The 20332-nt window shown below is 32.1% G+C and overlaps 1 protein-coding gene across 1 annotated transcript; it reads left to right on the top strand.

Annotated features, from left to right (window-relative positions):
* Nucleotides 1-317: 317 nt before the first annotated feature.
* RCA (rubisco activase) lies at nt 318-3210 on the top strand. Its single transcript, XM_047325323.2, has 7 exons — nt 318-477; nt 924-1249; nt 1371-1476; nt 1560-1645; nt 1836-2308; nt 2406-2687; nt 2909-3210. The coding sequence occupies exons 1-7, from the start codon at nt 433-435 to the stop codon at nt 3022-3024; spliced, it is 1434 nt and encodes a 477-aa protein (XP_047181279.1). The 5' UTR covers nt 318-432; the 3' UTR covers nt 3025-3210.
* Nucleotides 3211-20332: the final 17122 nt, after the last annotated feature.

Below are 20332 nucleotides of genomic sequence, written 5' to 3'. Positions count from 1 at the left end.
TTTTCATGTGCCCATTTTGTTAACCATCATTGGTTACTACTTCTAGTGTGGGTTAGTATGCAAAAGATCTAATTGATGAACATTCTAGTCAAACAAACACCAGCCAAAACTTGATCCTTAAGAGATGAATGCTACTAGTTACGTGCGGTAACAAATGTCCTAACTTATGGATCAGGAAAAGGCTTCAATACCAACCTCAAGTTCTATGGTTGTAGGTAGATGAAATCTTTCAGACACTATATTGTTGCCACGTGGAAGCCAAGCTAATCTTCTTTTTGTGGATGTTATGGATTCCTCAACTAGTGTTGAGGATATGAATTTCTGTTCACTCAATTGCACCATTACTATAAGTCCTTCCCTATTGTAATTTCTGCAAGCTCAAAAGCCTTGCGCTGTATTTGCTTTCTCTGCCACTCTGAGCTCAAAACTGTCATGGCTGCCTCAGTCTCCTCTGTTGGAGCTGTCAACGGAGCTCCAGTATGATCTTTTTCCACTTTTTCCACTTTCTTATCCCTAGTTTCTCAACTGATCCTTAGATGATTTGTTTCATACAAAAGCTCAATTCATTACTGATATCATTACGTTGGAAAGATACATGTATATTCATGTTAAATATTTGCTTAAATATCAGAAAGAAATATGACACTACCTTTATCCTAGTTTAGTTAAGAATTATTCTAAGTTCTCATTTGATAAACATGTCTCAAACAGACAACTTAGTAGTCTATGGTGATTTTGTTCTCCTGTATGTTGATAGTTGTTAATTCATTATAAGTTAGTAATTTTGTCGGGTGTTATGTAAATTAATGATCAATATGTATGAGTAATGATGAAAACACATTTAAAATGGAAGCTTGAGAGGTGAGTGGAATTTAAAAATTAGTTTGAAGAGTGTGAAAGAGTGGCTACTGTGAATATTGCAGCTGAGCTTGAACAGATCTGGAGCTGGAGCTTCAGTTCCCAGTTCAGCCTTTTTTGGCAGCAGTTTGAAGAAGGTTACAGTCTCAAGGGTCCCTCAGACCAAAATTTCCTCTGGGAGTTTCAAAATTGTTGCTGCAAAAGAGATTGATGAGAACCAGCAGACTAATAAGGACAGATGGAGAGGTCTTGCCTACGATATTTCAGATGACCAGCAAGACATCACAAGGGGGAAGGGTTTGGTTGATCCCCTTTTCCAAGCTCCAATGGATACTGGAACTCACTATGCAGTCATGAGCTCTTATGAGTACCTCAGCACTGGACTTAAACAGTGAGTGACAGATACTGCTGACTCTAAGGCAAACAGTGTTACTTACCTCTTTTATTATGAACTGATACGGTGAACTCCCTTTTTTGACCTCATTAAACCTGGTCATGATGTGGTATTTCAGGTACAACTTGGATAACACAATGGGCGGTTTTTACATAGCTCCTGCTTTTATGGACAAGCTTGTTGTTCACATCACAAAGAATTTCATGACCCTGCCAAACATCAAGGCATGTAAATTGTACACGTAAATATTGTCCAAGACTTTAGTGAAAGAAACAGGACACATTCAATACTTTCATTCATTTTACAGGTTCCTCTCATTCTTGGTATCTGGGGAGGCAAAGGTCAAGGAAAATCCTTCCAATGCGAGCTTGTGTTTGCCAAGATGGGAATCAAGTGAGTAAATGCTGTATACATGTTACTACTACAGAACACATCACTTATATTATATGCATTACCATTATCAACTCTAGTCCATTAAAAGCACATTAAGTTTTTAAAGAGATCAAAACCAAATTTCAATATTTTGATGGATCAGTAGCTTATTTGGTGCTAATTTCAAGTCCTTGTGATGTTCTGATTGCAGCCCTATCATGATGAGTGCTGGAGAGTTGGAGAGTGGAAATGCAGGAGAGCCAGCAAAGTTGATCAGGCAAAGGTACCGTGAAGCTGCTGATATAATAAAGAAGGGAAAGATGTGCGTTCTCTTCATCAATGATCTTGATGCAGGAGCTGGTCGACTTGGTGGAACCACTCAGTACACTGTGAACAACCAGATGGTGAATGCCACTCTCATGAACATTGCTGATAACCCCACAAACGTTCAGCTCCCTGGTATGTATAACAAGGAAGAGAATCCCCGTGTGCCCATCATTGTCACCGGTAACGATTTCTCAACACTGTATGCTCCTCTCATCCGTGATGGTCGTATGGAGAAGTTCTACTGGGCACCTACCAGAGACGACCGAGTTGGTGTCTGCAAGGGAATTTTCCGCACTGACAATGTTCCCGAAGATGACATTGTCAAGCTTGTTGATACCTTCCCTGGCCAATCCATTGGTAAGTAATGTTGGTATTTACTCGCAAATAGAATTGAAAATGTTGAAGACATAGATGCAAAACAACAAGACTAATGTCATGCCATATATCATTGCAGATTTCTTTGGTGCACTCAGGGCTAGAGTATATGATGATGAAGTGAGGAAGTGGGTTTCAGGTGTTGGTATTGAGGGTATTGGGAAGAAGCTTGTGAACTCAAAGGAAGGACCTCCAACCTTTGACCAGCCCACGATGAATTTGAATAAGCTCTTGGAGTATGGTAACATGCTTGTCCAAGAACAAGAGAATGTGAAGAGAGTCCAACTGGCAGACAAGTACTTGAACGAAGCTGCCCTTGGTGATGCCAATGAAGATTCCATCAAGAGAGGAACTTTCTATGGTTTGATCTTTTATCCTGAGACATTCATTCATACAGGATGTTTGCATTGCATTATTCCATAGTTTTCTGTCAATTTAGTCATAAATTCATAATAATGCATTGCCTACATTAACTTTTTTGACAATTTGACAAAATTATGTCAAAATCAAATTCATCAAAAGCATATTTTTATCAAACAAGACAATCTCTAAAGTTTTTGGCTGTTTCCTGATTGTGTGCAGGCAAAGCGGCTCAGCAAATAAATGTTCCTGTTCCTGAAGGTTGTACTGATCCAAATGCCGAAAACTTCGACCCAACTGCAAGAAGTGATGATGGAACCTGCTTATACACCGATTGAGAACTTGAGCATTCTCCGCTTGAGGAGAAACTAGGACATGAGATAATCGAATAATTGTATCTAGTTCATACTGGATTGTTATCCCATTTTGTAATTTTAGTTGCATTGTTATCCCATTTTTCAGCCTTTGCTTTGTTGCTTTTCCACATTTAACTTCTGGTTTGAAACGATGTTCATATTATCCTATCTGGTTATTTCAATCTTGCATACATTCATCAATATGGAAGCCTCACAAACTTTAGTCTCTTAACAACTTAGTTCCATGGAAATCACATACCAGTTTGGGAAAGAAGTTTATTTTAGTAACTTCTAATGTTTTAGTAATTAACATTTTTTTGGAAACATTACTTGCAACATTTAAATTCAAATTTCTTATATACTCACTATCATATTGATATTTTATGGGTTGTAAAAGAACTAAGTAACTTTTAATTTCGGATGATAGTGATTGAAAAAACAAAATAGCATTGGAACTTTTCTGCATTGCAAGATTTTCAATCAGTATATATCTAACTTAGCATCTCGATAATGAAAGATGTTTATGGATAAAAATGTTAGAAATAACACATAAGTTCCGACAATTTTTTTAAAGTAGTTTTTTTTTTTTTAGTTTTGTATAATGTTTAAAAGTGAATTTATGACTAATTATTTTAAAATAATAATATTATCATCCGTATCAAATAATGATAAATAATGTACAAAAAAATTATTAGAAACGTGAACTCGTAAAAAAACACATTTAAACAAGCATCTCAACCCTCTTCGTCCAAAACGATAGAAAATATTGTTCAAGACAACGTTTTAGAAAGCGAAAACAATGAGTTTTTCTCCCAAGAGCATAGAGCAACCTCAACAACTTCAGAAAGTGTCACTAGAGATATTCATTAGAGAGAAGAAAAACGATATGCTATCACAAATTACTATAGTATGATATAGTATGAAAACTATTATTGTTACTGAACATTTTTAAATGTGTTTGATTGAAAGATGATTTCTTACTATTATATAAGACTTTTCTATGTGTCTCATATTGTTATTTGGTATCTTAGAATCAAGAAAATGTTTGAAAACATCTAAAAGAATAGAGTTTAAATAATATTATATTTTTAAGGAAGACCGTCACTGGCTAATTTTTTTTTTAAATTATAAAATAAAATTTATAATAAATAGTATGATGTTATGTCATTTTCTTTTATGATAGTACTAAATTTTATTAATTATCGACAAAATATTATTAATGATAACAAATTTATTAATAAATTCAAATTTTTTTATGGATTTTTCATATTTTAATTTATAGACAAATACTTTAACAGTAAAAAAAATATGTCTTTAAAATTATCGACAGATTGAAGATTATTGAAATCTCTTTTTGGTATATTTCTTTTCTTTAGAAAACACTTTCTTTACTATATTCCTCTCCTTTAAAATACGTTGGAGCTTGAGCAATGACTTTGTATTTTCAAATAAACCTTTTTAAAAAGCAATAGGAGGGACAGACACATAACATGCAAACCCAATTTGAATCATAATCTCATTCGAGTTTTCTCCTCATAATGCCATTATAAGCATGTCAAATAACACAAAATGAGTGATTATAACTTGGCTATAGCTTTAAATTTCTCAGGACTAATCTCCATAGTTTCTGTGTTCTGTATAGCCAATATATCATTAGGTTCATCCCTTACGCACTTCTTTCATCATTTATCAATCTTAATTTGAAAGTATATGATCCTCTTTCATTTCTTATTTTAATTTAACCAACAATATATTCACATTTTGATCTGTTTCTGTATAATATATTTAAGATGATGACTAAACATAGAAGAAAACAATTAAAGTCATTGAAACAAATTTTTTTCGCATGGATTGAGAATAGTTCTACTTCAGAAAGGGCATGATTATGAATCAATACATTCATACCAGATATCGGTACCAAATAATATTACAGAGGGTTTCAGTTTATATATGCTGATATTATAGTAAAATAAAGATAAAATACACATTAACTTTTGAAAAGGTGTCTAAGTGGTAGATAGTTCTTGTCTTGAAAACTGATCAAAACTAGATAACTATTTATATTTGGATAATGATACTTTCACAATATTTTTTTGACAACATTTTAGTATCATCTATGTGTCATTCTGTGATTGATTTATGTTGGTGTTTATGATTATTATTATTGATTATGAAGTATTTTTTGGACCAATCACATAATGTCACGTATGATGTTAAAATATTGTCAATTGTCAAAGTATCATTATCCTTTATAATTATTATTCCTTAACAAATGTGATAAGTGCTTTTGTTTCCTTTTGGCAAATCGTTTGAGGAAAAAAGGTTTTGAAGCATGTTAACCATTTTTGGTAATGTAGAGATGAATTTAAGTATATTCTTGCTTTAACAGTTTTTACAAGAACACTTGTGCAAAGCTAAAATATATATGTATAGTGTAATGGTATCATGATACAAAAATAAAATGATATAAAAATATAAATTTTGTATTTTTTAAAAATAAAAATAAAAAATAAGAAAGGGATTGCTATTTTTCTCTTTTCTTCTTGTTTTGGCTGCGCTTCGGTTTCTTTCATCGTTAATCACTTTATAAATTTTAAGGTATGCAATCCTCTCACTTAATTTCTTCACAAACTTGTTTTCACTTACATATAAATTTATTTTTATTTATAAAACTCAATTCATTTTGTCTTTTTATTCTTTGATAAATACTTATTAAAAAAGAGTTAAATGTTTTTAGTTCTTTTTTATCACGTAAAATTAGAGTTATTCTTTATTTAAAATTTTAATAGATTTTTATTTTTAAAACAATATTTTTAATTTAATTATAATTTGTATATATATATATATATATATATATTAAATGTTTTTTCCACCTAACATCAAAATAAAAATATGTTAAACTATATAAATAATTAAATACTAACATAAAAATTTATTTGACATGTTAAAAATATTTAATATAATTGAATTAAAATGATTATTTTTATTTATTTTTAAAGTTCAGAATACAAAATATATTAAAATTTTAGACATATACGTAATTTTAATTTTATTTTAACATTTAAAAACTAAAAATATAATTTTCTAAATATCCGAATATAACTAATTGAAAATAAAAAAGTAAGATAAAAATATCAAAAAGCATAAAATTCAAATGGATGCAATTTTTATTTTAAAAAAAGAAATTTGGAAATGAAAATATTTTCCAACTAACCCGCCTATGATATAATATTATTATTCACTGTAAAGGAAAAAATATGATAATTGATTTTATATTGTTTGGTAATTTATATGTGTAGTCAACTTCACTTTGATAATAAATTGTGACTGATGTAACTTCTTGTGATTTTTTTTGTTACTTGTGCAGTAGAAAGATTAAATGAAAAATGTAATACTTCCTTTTATTCAAAAGACAAAACAATTTTTTTTAAGAATAAGAGGGATGATTTCTCTATTTTAATTTGGAAGATAGCATAATATTGATCATTATAAATCCACTCCTTTATTTTCTTTCATATTATCATTCAATCATGATTGTTCCAATTACTAAATAAATAGTGATGCTAATTTGTGTATTCTTGCTGATTTATGCACTTTAAAGCCTGATAGATAACAAATCATTCTGAAGTTTACCAAGCAAAATCAAGCTCAGTTTTCTGAGACAAGTAGTCTAAAGGTAGGTTTAGAAAACTGTTATACACAACGTAATGCATTTTTGTGAAAAGAAATAAAATTGGGATATCTAATCTGCACTTATTTTCTACAAATTTTAGAACTTTAACAATTGTGGAACACATATCTAATCTGCACTCTATTTCACTTATTGCCGGGCCGTATCATATCACTCATTAATTTCTACTATCATACACGAAATATTTATACCTCGATGTGAAGAGATATGTTGAAAATCCCACATCGACTAGAGTAAGACCAATTTATAATATATAAACGAGGTACAAATCTCATCTTACAAATCAGTTTTGTGAGGTTGAATTAAGCTTAAAACTTACTTTCTAATAACATCCAGCTTGTAAATTCATCTGATTGGGCTTGCATACAAACAGGGCCTATTCCAAGTTCATTTTTTTTTCCTGTTTTTGTGACAGAGAGATAAACCTGGGCATTGACGTGGTTGAAAATCAGTTATATACTGATCATCAAAATTTTGTATTTATTTTATCTCATTGAATTTAGATATTGGGAACGGTTATATGCAAAAGTAATAAAAGCTTACTTCTTTGTATTAAAAAATAAGTTGTTATGGTTACATAATTTATTTTGTTTTTTCCAGCGATAAAAAAAATCCTTAATGTGAGGCTCATCATTGTAATTTGTCTTATAGCCTATTCATATGAAAATTTCATTGGCTTTTGGAATCAATTTGAGAAAAGTTTTGCATAACAAACAAACTTTGAACTGGTCCTGCAGAATATTGAATTGTTATTAGCCAAAAAGGTTTAATTAGTGTTATTGTGGAATCAAATATGGATCTTGAAAGTTTTTTTCTACTCCACAAATTTTTCATTATTCGGTATTTGATTTTCAAATCTCTTTCGTTTTTTATGTGGAGTATGGTTAAAGATTTTTATTAAACCTGACAGAGAAATGGTAATGTATAAAAGAAACTTCAATCCTCGTTATTTCATTTTATCTCACAAAGTCTGAAAATGCTGAATATATATTCAGCATATTGTACAAAACGAAAAAGAAGAAACGAGAATTACAGCCTGACTACCATAGTAACAGAAAACAAAATATCTAAGCTAATATAACAAACATAACAAAACAAGGATGGAAACAATATTTCTCACACCCTCCCTCAAGATGGGTGGTGAATGTTCGACAATCCCATCTTAGAAAAATTAATGTTGAAAGGCTCGGGATAAAGTGGCTTAGTGAACATATCTCACAATTGATGCTTCGAAAGAACATGAGAAAGAACAATGAGCCCATCAAGAACCTTAGCACGAATAAGATGAAAATCCACTTCAATATGTTTGATGCGTTCATGAAAGGATGGATTCTTAGCCAGTTGAATGGCAGACTGGTTATCACAAAATGTAGGGAAAGGAAGTGGAATTTTAAGGCATAAATCATCGACAACATACTTCAACCATTGCAATTCACAAGTAACAACTAAAACTCTATATTCAGCTTCAGTAGAGCTCCTGGACACGGTGGATTGCTTCTTTGATTTCCAAGATATAAGACAATTCCCATAGAATACACAATAACTAGTGGTGGATTTTTCAGAGATGCAACAAGTAGTCCAATCTGAGTCCGAAAAGACTTGAAGTCTGTGAGGATTGCTGGAAGGATAAAAAAGGCCTAATCCAGGACAACCTTTGAGGTGTTTCAAGATCCTGAAAATAGCATTGAGATGAGAGGATTTAGGCTTGGACATGAATTGACTATCTTGCTGGACAGCAAAAGAAATATCAGGTCGGGTGTTTGTTAGATATTGCAGCTTGCCAATTAATCTCCTATAAGGAGTAGGATCTGGAAGAAGATCACCATCATCATCCTTAAGCTTATCGGTAGGATTTGAAGGTGAAGATGCTGGTTTGCAGTCAGTGAGACCAAATTCAGCTAAAATTTCTAAGCAATATTTTTGTTGATTCAAGATAAGACCCTACCGTGATCTAGCAACTTCGAAACCAAGAAAATATTTGAGATTGCCCAAGTCTTTGATTCGGAATTCTTGATGTAAAAATTTCTTAACAACAACAATATCATCCATGCTATCACCAGTTAGAACGATATCATTCACATAGACCAAAAGAGCAGTAAAAGAAGTAGCAGAGTGTCTAATAAATAAGGAATGATTAGCAGGATTATGAGAAAAGCCACAAGAAAGTAAGACAGCTGTGAGTTTAGAATTCCATTGCCGAGAAGCTTGTTGAAGTCCATAGAGAGACTTGTGAAATTTACAAACCAAATGAGGTTCTGGAAGAATCAAGCCCAGGGAAGGTTTCATATAAACCTCTTCATCCAAATCACCATGTAAAAAAACATTATCAACGTCAAGCTGGTGTAAAAACCATTTGCGAGAAATGGGAATGGAAAGACGAAATCTGACAGTTGTGATCTTCACAATAGGTGAAAAGGTGTCAAAGAAATCCATGCCTTCAATTTGCGTGAACCCTTTGGAAACTAGGCGTGCCTTTTATCTTTCTATAGCCCCAGCTGCATTCAATTTAGTCTTGTAGACCCATTTACAACCAACAGTTCTTTTCTTTGTGGCAATCAGACCAATGACCAAGTTCTATTCCTCTAAAGAGCCTGAATTTCTGCAAGCATGACTTGCTGCCGATAAGCATGTTGACAAGCCTCTTTAAAAGAAGAAGGCTCAATGATGGCAGATAAAGACATTCAAAAAACATTGTGAGAGTTAGAACATTTGGAATATGACAAGTATGATTATAAAGGATAACCAAAGACTCTAAGTGTGTTAAAGTCAGGGATTTTGCCAAAAACAACTTCATACGAAGATTGGTATTTAAGAAATGGAATAGGGAGCCTGTTTATGAGATGTACAACATGTCTTATAGCAAAAGACCAAAAGACATAAGGTAAATGGGATTGGAAAAGTAAGGCACGAGCTACATTCAAAATATGTTGGTGCTTGCACTCAACTATTCCATTCTGTTGGGGTGATTCAATGCATGATGTTTCATGAAAAATGCCTTTAGAGGAGAAGAAATCAGTTAAGAAAAACTCCTTTCCATTGTCAACCTTAGTCTTTTAAGTTTAATGTCAAATTGATTTTCAATGAGATGTATGAAATTGGGAATAACAATTTTGACCTCGACTTTTGATTTTAAAAGATAAACCCATGTGAATCTACTGAAATCATCAACAAGTGTTAACAAATATTTATGACCATCAATAGAAACAATGCTTAAGGGTCCCCAAATGTCAGCATACAACAACTCAAAAAATTGAGAACTCTTGGACGTGCTAAGAGAAAAAGGTAATTTCTTATGTTTGGCAAAATGACAAGTGTCACAAGGAGCACAACTCTTGTATATAATATCAGTATGTTGAGAAGATAACAATTGTAAAATGGAATTTGAAGTATGGCCTAGTATATGGTGCCAAAGTTCACTGGTATTGATTGCATTTACAACAAAAGCATTTGATTTATTGATAACATCATTTTGGAAAATTAAATTGCAACGCATAACATTTGATTCTTCAAGACAGTACAAGCCATTAATCTTCCTAGCTGCTCCAATCATCTTGAATTGAGATTTCTGGAAAAGGAAACAGTGAGAATCACAAAATACTGCCATATAGTCAATAGTGGAAACAAGTTTGGGAATAGATATGAGATAAACAGAAAATTCAGGTACAAAAAGAACATCAGGAAGAAATAGGTCACCTATGTGAATATTCCTTGAGAAATTGGCAATGACAGTAGTGTGATTAGGCAATTTAATGTGTATGGGTTTTATGGCATGAAGGTTATGAAAGAAGGATTTGGTGGGACAGATGTGGTCTGTGGCACCACTGTCAAATATCCAAGGAACAGAAGCAGAAGATGTACCTGAGTTTTGAACAAAGGCTTGATTCACGGAGGATGAATGATCCTTGCTGTGTTGGATCATTGGGAGGACTACCATCCAAATCGAGTTGTTGTAGAGAAGCAATTGAATCTACTTCAACCAAACTGGTAGAGCTTTGGTGTTGGGCTGTCTTTTTATAACCAGTAAGAAAACCAATGCGAAAATAACAAGTTGTAATGGTGTGGTTGGTCTTCTTGCATTTTTCACAAAATTTGTTGTTCTTGAAAGTGTTCTTGCTGGCATTGAAAGGGACTTTGTTGGAAGAGTTGAAGCATGGTTGAGCATTGGAAACAGCAGTGAAGGCCAAAGAATCGGAGACAGAATGTTTGGGATTGGTGCCAATGAACTCACGTTCATGCTGAAGAACCATAGAAAAAGTTTTGACAATCGAAGGCATGGGATCCATTATCATGATTTGAGAACGAACTTGGGCATAGTTCTCATTAAGGTTGCGGAGAAATCAAATCACATAATCATCCTCTCTTTCTTTATGAAGTTTCGCAAGAAGTCCACAAGCATAGGGAGTCAAGCAGTTGCAAGTGAGAACACATCTATAGAGCTCCAACTTTTTCCATAGGATTTTTCAGTTTCGTATAATACTTAGAAACAGACAAAGCACCTTGATGACAAGCAATAATCTGATCCTGAAGATCAGAAACCCTAAATTTATCAGCATGAGAGAATCAATCCTTGAGATCCTTTTGAAGCTCTTTATGGGAGGAAATGCAGAACTCCTCTCTATTGGTTCAAGGAAGGAGAAAAGGTGTTGACTGGACCTGAACTTATTCAGCAGACGACCGAGAAGGTAAAGGTGATTCAAGAAAGGTTGAAAGCATCTCAGAGCAGGCAGAAGTCGTATGCCGACAAGAGAAGAAGGCCTTTGGAGTTCGCTGCAGGACATCACGTCTTTCTTAGACTAAATCCAACTACTAGAGTAGGCAGAGTCGTTCGTCCTAAGAAGCTGTCTCCCAAATTCATTGGTCCGTATCAGATTTTGAGGCACATCAGACCAGTGGCGTACGAGATAGCTTTTCCTCCTCGACTATCCAACCTTCACCCAGTTTTCCATGTATCCCAACTCCGGAAGTATATCACGAATTCTTCTCATGTGCTAGAATTAGAAGACGTTCGTATTCGTGAAGATCGTTCGGTGGGGATGCAACCAGTTAGCATTGCTGAGAGTCGAACTAAGTACATCAAGGGAAAAGCCATCAGATTAGTTAAAGTTGTCTGGAACGAGAAGACGGGCGACTCTACATGGGAAGTGGAAGATGCAATGAGAGACTTGTATCCTCGTCTATTTTCTGGTAAGTTTTAATTTTCGAGGACGAAAATTTTTGTAGTTAGGAAGAATGTCAAAACCCATTTAAAACCCATTATAAACCCCATTTAAGTGGACGCCAGGTGTAAGCGATCGGAGCGTCTGAAGTTCAGAAAGTGGAAGACAGGTGTGTGATGCAGATTGGATGAACGGTTTTTGACGGTGGGAGTAAAACTCAACGTTTTCAAAATTTCACGCCACTTTATGCATGCACCCTTCTTCCCCAGATTTCTGAAACTTCTATTCTCTCCTCATTCTCTCTACATCTCCTTCATCTTCTCTCTAAGAAATTCTCACCTTTTCTTCCTCTGATCACCATTCAGGCACCGTTTTTACTCCTCCACTGTCAAGAACTTCCGTTTGAGCCGATCGGTTTTGGGTTCTGAGTTGGTAAGTTTTCTCTTCCCTCAGCCGTGTGGTTTTTCTTGAACATGCAAACCAAGTTTCTGGGTGCATGGGTTTCTTTTCACATTCTGAACGATGTTTTGTTTTGGTATTTGAGTAGTTTCTTAAATCGTGAACAGTAGTCTTCAAAGGAGTCTGGTGGTGAGCTATTCTATTCAAGCTGTGAGCGTTCGGTCACGTTAGAGGTAAGGGAAGCTTATATAATTTGATTTTATTTATCGTTTTTGAATGCTGGCATGCTTGTTTGATTGTCGGATGAAATATGAAGTATGAGTGTTACTATGTTTAGGCTGTATGAATGTATGAAGATAAATGCTGAGGAATGTACTAATAAGAGTATGAATTCTAAGTCTGTATTACTATGTGGAAATTGATGTTCGTCACTGAAGGTCATTGACCGTTCGGTTTTTCTCGTGGACTCGGTTGGAACTGGATTCTTTCATTTGGATGGTATTCCAGTCGAGGACCGAGCGTCTTTGTTTAGTATTATTTATATATAAGCGTTCAACCAAGGATATTCGTTCCTTGGTATTATGTTATAAATTTAAGTATATTAATATGAAATTGTATAATTCGTTCGTTCTTGAACATTAGTTAAATGATATCTTATATTTATCAAGCCTTTATTCTATAAATTAAGTTGTGCTAGGTCTTACACCAAGCGTTCGTACTATTCAGTGCTAGGTCTTTCACCAAGCGCTCGTACTATGTAGTGCTAGGTCTTTCACCAAGCGCTCGTACTATTTAGTGATAGGTCTTACACCAAGTACTCGTACTAAGTAAGTGTTAGGTTTTACACCAAGCGCTCGTTCTCCTTTCAGTAATCTATCTTGATAATAATAGTGTTCGTCCAAACTCAATAGTGTTCACTCTCTACCGTGCTTGGTCTTCGACTAACATTTGGTTTTTCTTAATGATAAACTCATAGATAAGCTAAGTATTTATAGCGTTCGGTTTCTTCATATGATTCTTTTAAGTACTATCTTTTGAATGTCTTGCAGTGTCTGTATTCATTGGTTTCAGCCTAAAGTCTTAGTACTCAACCTAGGCTTTACGGTGTTTGGTCTAAAACGGTCATGAGTCAGTTCATTAAATTGGCTCACTTTGTAAATAACATTTGTTTCTATTAGTCCTTGTGAAATATTATTGTAATCGATCTCTTTCCAACCCCGATTGTCACTCTCTCGGTTTTGATCCGTTTTGGAACTGGAAATCTCTCGGTCTCACTCCAAGTGTTCGGTCTCGTTCGGGGTTGAATATTTACGTTCGGTATTTTTGCATCCTAAGGGATCTTCGTTCAAATTGAGATTTAATAATGAAAGATGATGGAATATGATGTAGAAGAAATGAGTATGGTTATGAACGAGTATTCCGGGGAGGAATATTTCATGAATGTATATTGGAATTGGTAAAGTATGAATGTGGGCATGCTAAGCTGACGGTTCATCCTGATATTCCATGATCACTCGTTCTCACGTAGAGAAGGGTAAGTCATGTGTGGGAATGGCAGGAGGTCCTAGTCCTTATGGTTAATTTGGACAGATAGGACTAACCGGGGTGCACGAACGTCGTAGCTACACAGAGTTCATACACTCCGGACAGTCAGAGTCTAGTATTAGGCTTTGCATGAAAGAGTTAATGAGTTATGTTGTTTAAATTGATTGAGTGAGATATATGTTGATAATTGAATTAAATTACATAAGCTTACCCTATGTTTCCTGTCTTGTTTGTTTTGTACGTTCGGTTGTCTTTCTGTTGCAATGATCATCCATGTGGATATGAGCAGAAGGAGACGAGCTGCTGGAAGAAGAAAATTTAGTCGAGGTAGAAGTTAAGACCGAACAGTAGAACCGTTCGGTCAGTATTTTAGTTTAGTTGTACGACGATCGTTCGATCATCTTTTCCCTTTTCTTTTGTAGGACCGTTTGGTATAGGTCTTTTGTAAACCGTTCGGTCAAGATTGCATCTTTGTACAGTTTTAACTTTCTCGTTATTTCTGTAAGGTGGTTCGGTCGTAAGCGCACAACCTATTTCTTTTAAGACTGAACTGTAATATTATTAGATGTGATTATTCTATTGTATGGTTTTACACTGTATTTTTGGGATGTTACAATCAATATCATGTTATTATCTTATGTAATTCAATAAAAACGACAATTAACAAAACCAAAGATTGTTTAAATATATATATATATATATATATATTATAATATATATATATATATATATAATATATATATATATATATATTACAATTCACTACATACGATACAATTATAATAGAAAGTGACTTTATGTGATGAAATGTTAAGTGGGAGAAATGCACGTATGTTATCTATGAAAATGTTTCAAGGCTAATTCAAGACAGAGACAGAAAACATGCAAATTTTTGTAGTGGTTTATTTTAAGCCTTTCCTTGGTTTATCTTTAAACTTGAAAGCATCAATGTCCAACTTGAATATGGATATTGAAGGTTTAGCAAAAAATTTCAGTGTATGGTCTACTTCTGGGGCACTTGAAAACCAGAGGCAGCAATGATATGGGCCCTAATCACGCAAAACTATTGTACTGCTACTTCTTGTGCCACCACCACTATTCTTATCAACATTTCAACTTTTGTCATCACACTCCAACATATCAGGAAGGACCACCTCGCCAAACCAGAAACGTTTTCTCAATGTCCCTCTATGTAACTTTTCCTAATCACCACAAACTTCCTTTTCTTATCATTAATTCAACAACACTGCTATGCTTCTGTAGCCATCATTTAGATATCTTTTGGTTGAGGCAATCTCCTGACTCTTTCTCGCATCACCCAAGTTTCTGTTTAGTAAATTGTTGAAACCTAACTCTATGACACAAGTTAAAATTTTTTTTACACTTTCACCTGGTTTATGCAGAAACTACAAGAACGTGCATCAATTAGAAAAGTAGAATCGTAGAGTATAGATATAGAGTAAAAGAATTTGCAGAAGTACTGGTTTACAAGTTTCCACTTAGGAGGTACTGGAACACTGCAGACAACAAAGTACAACGGCCTGAGTTGCACGGCACATGCATTAATAGAAGGGTAAAGCAAAGATGCAGAAGCATTAATAGATTAGTTAATACGATATGAATGAATGAAAGAAAGTGGTTACTTCTTCCACAAAGGTATGTGTACGGAGTCGCTGACGTTGCCTCTCTTTGTCTGCATCATATCTCTTCTTCTCTGTTTGGAAGCTTTCTCAATTATCAAACGGTTTCATGAAGTGACAACCAATCTTTATCTCTTCCTCCAATGTTCAACAGAGCAAAATACGACACGCATCACTCTTTTTCTTTTTTGGGTGAATATTGATGATCCTTCATGGAAGTCAGAGAGATTAACAATCTCAACAAGTATTTTTATAAATGCATGAATTTAAAGATCAAACTTTTATTGCATACTTAAGAGACTTAATGGTCCACTAATTACATTATACTGTATTGGTACATGCATCATCATATGCAACATAGATTTTAAATATGGCAAATTAGGAAAATATAGGAGAAAACCAACGTGACTATAGTGTTGCACGGAAAATTAGTATTGTGAAATTAATACAAAAGATGAATATTAAATTAAAAGAAAAAAAAAGATTTGGATAGAGAATAAGAAATTCTATTAGGCCAAGTTATGTCATTATTAAAAGATTAGTTTAGTTTGGAAAAACTAAACCTATCATTCTTTTGGATGAAAAAGTTTGGTTTGAAAATAAGCTCATCATCTCTTTTATCTTTGTTTTTGAATCTATCAGACTAAGTTTGGTATCAATTAATGGAAAGGTGGTAGGAACTCTATCAAAGCACACTGCAATTAAGTTGAACCAAAGTGTGGAGAGAAAGAGACAGAGGCAGATGGATAATGTTATAGGTAGCCAGCTACAAGCATTTAGAATTTTGCTGAAAACCAAGATCCCAAAATTTTATTTCAAAGATTTGGAAAACCTCACAACTCATAAAGTATTAACAGTTGCCTACTTCCTTTCCTTTCTCTCTTGGCAGCTTCTCAATCAAGGCCAACTCAAGTACATCTGCTATCACCACCACATTCGGCAAAACTCAATATGATGTAGACATTAATAAACAGTAACTAGGGAGTATCTATATATCCTCTACCTAGCATTTCTAAAATGATGAGAAGAAAAATATCAAGGGAAGTGAATACTATCATAATTTTGTTACATTACATCTTCTAATGTTAAGTCTTTATATGATTTATTTTTATACAAGTTAGTTGATTCATGTTTTATTGTTCTTTTAAATTTTTATGATGATTCACCTTTCAAATACTTATGGCTCAGAGCTCATAACTAGTCTTAGTCTTAGTAACTTATTTAAATGAATCTTTGTATGAAAATTCTTTCTTTTGGAAAGCCAGACAAACATATCTTGTTATATTGGACAATAGTAATGTCTAATGAATTATAATCTTAACATGTTCTAGTGTTAAGTATATACAGGATTATCTTTTATTGATGTATTTCGTTAGTAGTTCTTTATTGAAAGACTCTAAGTAATATCAAAATTAATAATTAATCTTGCTGATTGATTAAACAAGTTATGATATAGAAAGTCTTATTAATAGAAAATTCAGATAAGTATATTCCTTATAATGAACAATACTATAAATAAAAAGTATCTATGGTTTGAAATTATTCTAATTAAATAGAAAATACTAATATAAAAAAATTACATTTGAAAAAGAAATTATTAAAAATTTAAATGTGAAACTATATTATTAGGTAGAAAAAAAAAGACTAATAAACTTATTATCTCAAATTTTTAAATTAAATATAATAAGGAAATCTTATCTATAAGTTGGATTCATATCTCTTGTCTTTTTGTTCCTTAAAATATTAGTTAATATATCTTAACCTTTACCTAAGTTAGATAGAACGTTTGAAGGTACATAAACATTACATATTATTGCGTTCTGTTGATGTGTTATTGGTGTAAATTTTGACCTCAGAAATTCAGCAATGTTGGATAGCATTACTTTTAGACTAAGCTTGAAATAAGTGAGATTTTTAGTAGTTGAATTCCATAGCATGAGTAGAAGATGCAGTTATTGTTAATAAATAAAAGTGTGCAATTGGTTGCTGCTATCTTGGTTTTGTCAACTTAGGAGAATTGATCCATAAATAAAATTAATGGCTTCTCTTTTTGTCGTTTTCTGTTGAGTCAATGACCTTAAAATAGAAATGACTTGTTTCTGCCTCCTCTGTTGCGTAGCAGAATAATGCATCAAAGATTCTTTGCTCTTTTCTCCACAACCAGATATCTAAAAACTATGCAATATTTTTTAAAATTTAGTGTAATTTTTATTTTAAACAATCTGTGATATTAAAAAATATGTTTTAAAATGTGATATTTACTAGTAAAAATTTAAATAACTCATGATTCAAAAAAAATTCAAGTAATTCCCTTAAATTATTTATAGTCCATTTCAATTACATTAAAAATCATTACAATTCATTTTAGTTCATTCAAATCATTTTTTTAAATTTGGTTTAATTTATACATTTTATATTATCACTTATATAATCATTTCACCATATATTCAAAATAGTCCAATTTTATTTTTAAAAAACGTTTAAGAAAATTAAAAGAAAAAAATTAAACTGCACTTCACCTTTATTCTTAAATAATATAAGACTATTAAACAACTCCACATAAAAATAAATGAAGAAAATATAATACAAATATTATTTTATTATATTTAAAATTAATTGAAAATAAAGAGCTTTGTATACGTGATTTTCAAACAAAACAATTTTTAAAATTGGAAGAAAAGAAATGAAAAAAAAATTAATAATTTAATTTCTACAAGATCATTTTTCAAAAGTAAACTTTTTATATAAAAGTACATTAAAATATTATATTTAAAATTATTCTAAAATATTTTATATTATTTATTTTCACTGCTTTCTCAGTCCATCTAATTTAGTTGAGAGAAACTTTTCCACTATTTTCCTTCCGGGTTAAATATGTTTTTAGTCCCTAAACTATTGGCCGGTTTTCGTCCCTCTTTCAAAGTAAGGTACAATTTGGTCCTCATTCTTTCCGAAAACGTTCGTTTTAGTCCTCGAAAACTAACATCGTTTAAAAATTTGGTCCTCATTTAGCAACAAAACGAGGACTAAAACCAAAATTCCGAGGACTAAAACGAACGTTTCGAAAAGAATGAAGACTAAATTGTACCTTACTTTGAAAGAGGGATGAAAACCAAAAACGACCAATAGTTTAGGGACTAAAAACATATTTAACCCTTTCCTCCTATTATTTCCATTTAAACAATATAAAATTTTCATTCTTTCCTGCTTAACTTGTGCATTCTTGGTATTCCGGTATTCACTCCTATGTTGTGATTCACGCCACCGCTGACCACCGTCAACTGTCACATTGGAACCGTCTCCTTCACATTTAAATCTTATATTTATCTACATCAATATTCACCAAATATTATACAATTTTTTTATCACTTATTTTAAAAAAATTCTCTTGTTCTTTTAATATGAATTATTACACAAAAAAACTTTGAAAAAATAATATTATTCCTTTATCTAATTTAGCCCACGTGTTTTTGGGGTATGACGTACACCTGTTTCTAGCTTTTGAAACTTGAAAATACACTCACTTAAATGAGACTTTTCAATCTTCAAGACAAGTATAGTTGAATATTTGACTCCAGAAATTTCGCAATTACAATAGGTTTTGGACCAGCTTTTCCATATCTAATTTTACAATTAAAAAAATCAAACTAGTTTTTATTAGTTTTATATAAATTCCTTATATACAAGTTAATTGTAATATATAAAGAAGGGTTTATTTTTTAATTCTTTTGTATTTATAAAGAAATTTGTCTAAATATATACATAAATTTTTAATTATATAACCTTTTATGATTGGAATTAATTATTCCTTAAAGGCTTTGTTTTGTTAAGACTATTATAGTTACAATAATACCTATATAATGGTTTGAACGAATAAATAATAATAATAATAATAATAATTATTATTATTATTATTATTATTATTATTATTATTTATAACATAAAAAATTCAAAAAGAACAAAATATAAAGTTAAAACCCCGCATCATTTATCCTTATTAACCCAACATCCCGATTTCTTAGGGAAATCAACATTTATTTTTGCATAATATCTTTAAGAAAAAACTAAATTTCTGTATAAACTGAAATGATTTATGAAAAATTAAATACATGTATAATATATTACGTGAAAAATTTGCTTGTGTTAAGTATAAATTGTTGAGTTAAAAAAAAAGAAAAACTCATAAAACTAATTATCTTCAGTTAAAGATGTTGTAACACTCTTATAACTTAATATTTAATTTCACTACTGTTTCTTTTCAAAACTTGATGAAATTTTCTATAAATTAATTTACAAAAATAGTTAATTTTAATTATTTAAAAAAAAGTTAATACAAATCATCCAATAGTCTCAGAGATGTGGAGAAGTTCGGTATAAAATTTAAAAAAGAAAAAAGAAAACCCCATCCCACCTTATACTTGGGTAGATTTTAGCTTTCCTCTTTAACAATGGATCAATGAACTGACACTCCAAAAACCCATCTTTGAAGTGACTGATAATTTTTTCCCACAACTTTTTTTAATTTGAGAAAATTGTTTTTAATACCATTTGACAATTTATTTTTAAGGGTATTTTGTTAAAAAAAAAATTGTTAGGTATTAAAATAATATTCTCCTTAATTTAATTTAATGTTTCATGATTATCTAGAAACCTTATATACAAAAATGATTAAAGGAAAGAATACAAGAATATTTTATAGTGAAGCTAAACCCTTTATTTCATCTCATTAACAAGTTCCCAACACAACACAACAGAACACATAGACATAGAGAAAGATTGAAAACTATGTGGAACACAAGTAAATTTGTGAAAAGTGTTTTGTGTATCACAAGACTCAAGCTGTATGTTGTCCCACTCTA

Source organism: Vigna umbellata, chromosome 1, assembly GCF_029865625.1.
Source record: "Vigna umbellata cultivar VRB3 chromosome 1, Vumbellata_1.0, whole genome shotgun sequence".
Classification (NCBI taxonomy): domain Eukaryota; kingdom Viridiplantae; phylum Streptophyta; class Magnoliopsida; order Fabales; family Fabaceae; genus Vigna; species Vigna umbellata.
Note: the sequence above shows the minus strand (reverse complement) of the source record. Positions and strands in the feature narration are given on the sequence as shown.

Coding starts and splice junctions, on each gene's coding strand:
- RCA (XM_047325323.2), top strand. CDS start 433: ATGGCTGCCTCAGTCTCCTCTGTTGGAGCTGTCAACGGAGCTCCA. Junction 478..923: donor GAGCTGTCAACGGAGCTCCA/GTATGATCTTTT, acceptor TGAATATTGCAG/CTGAGCTTGAACAGATCTGG. Junction 2,309..2,405: donor CTTCCCTGGCCAATCCATTG/GTAAGTAATGTT, acceptor ATATCATTGCAG/ATTTCTTTGGTGCACTCAGG.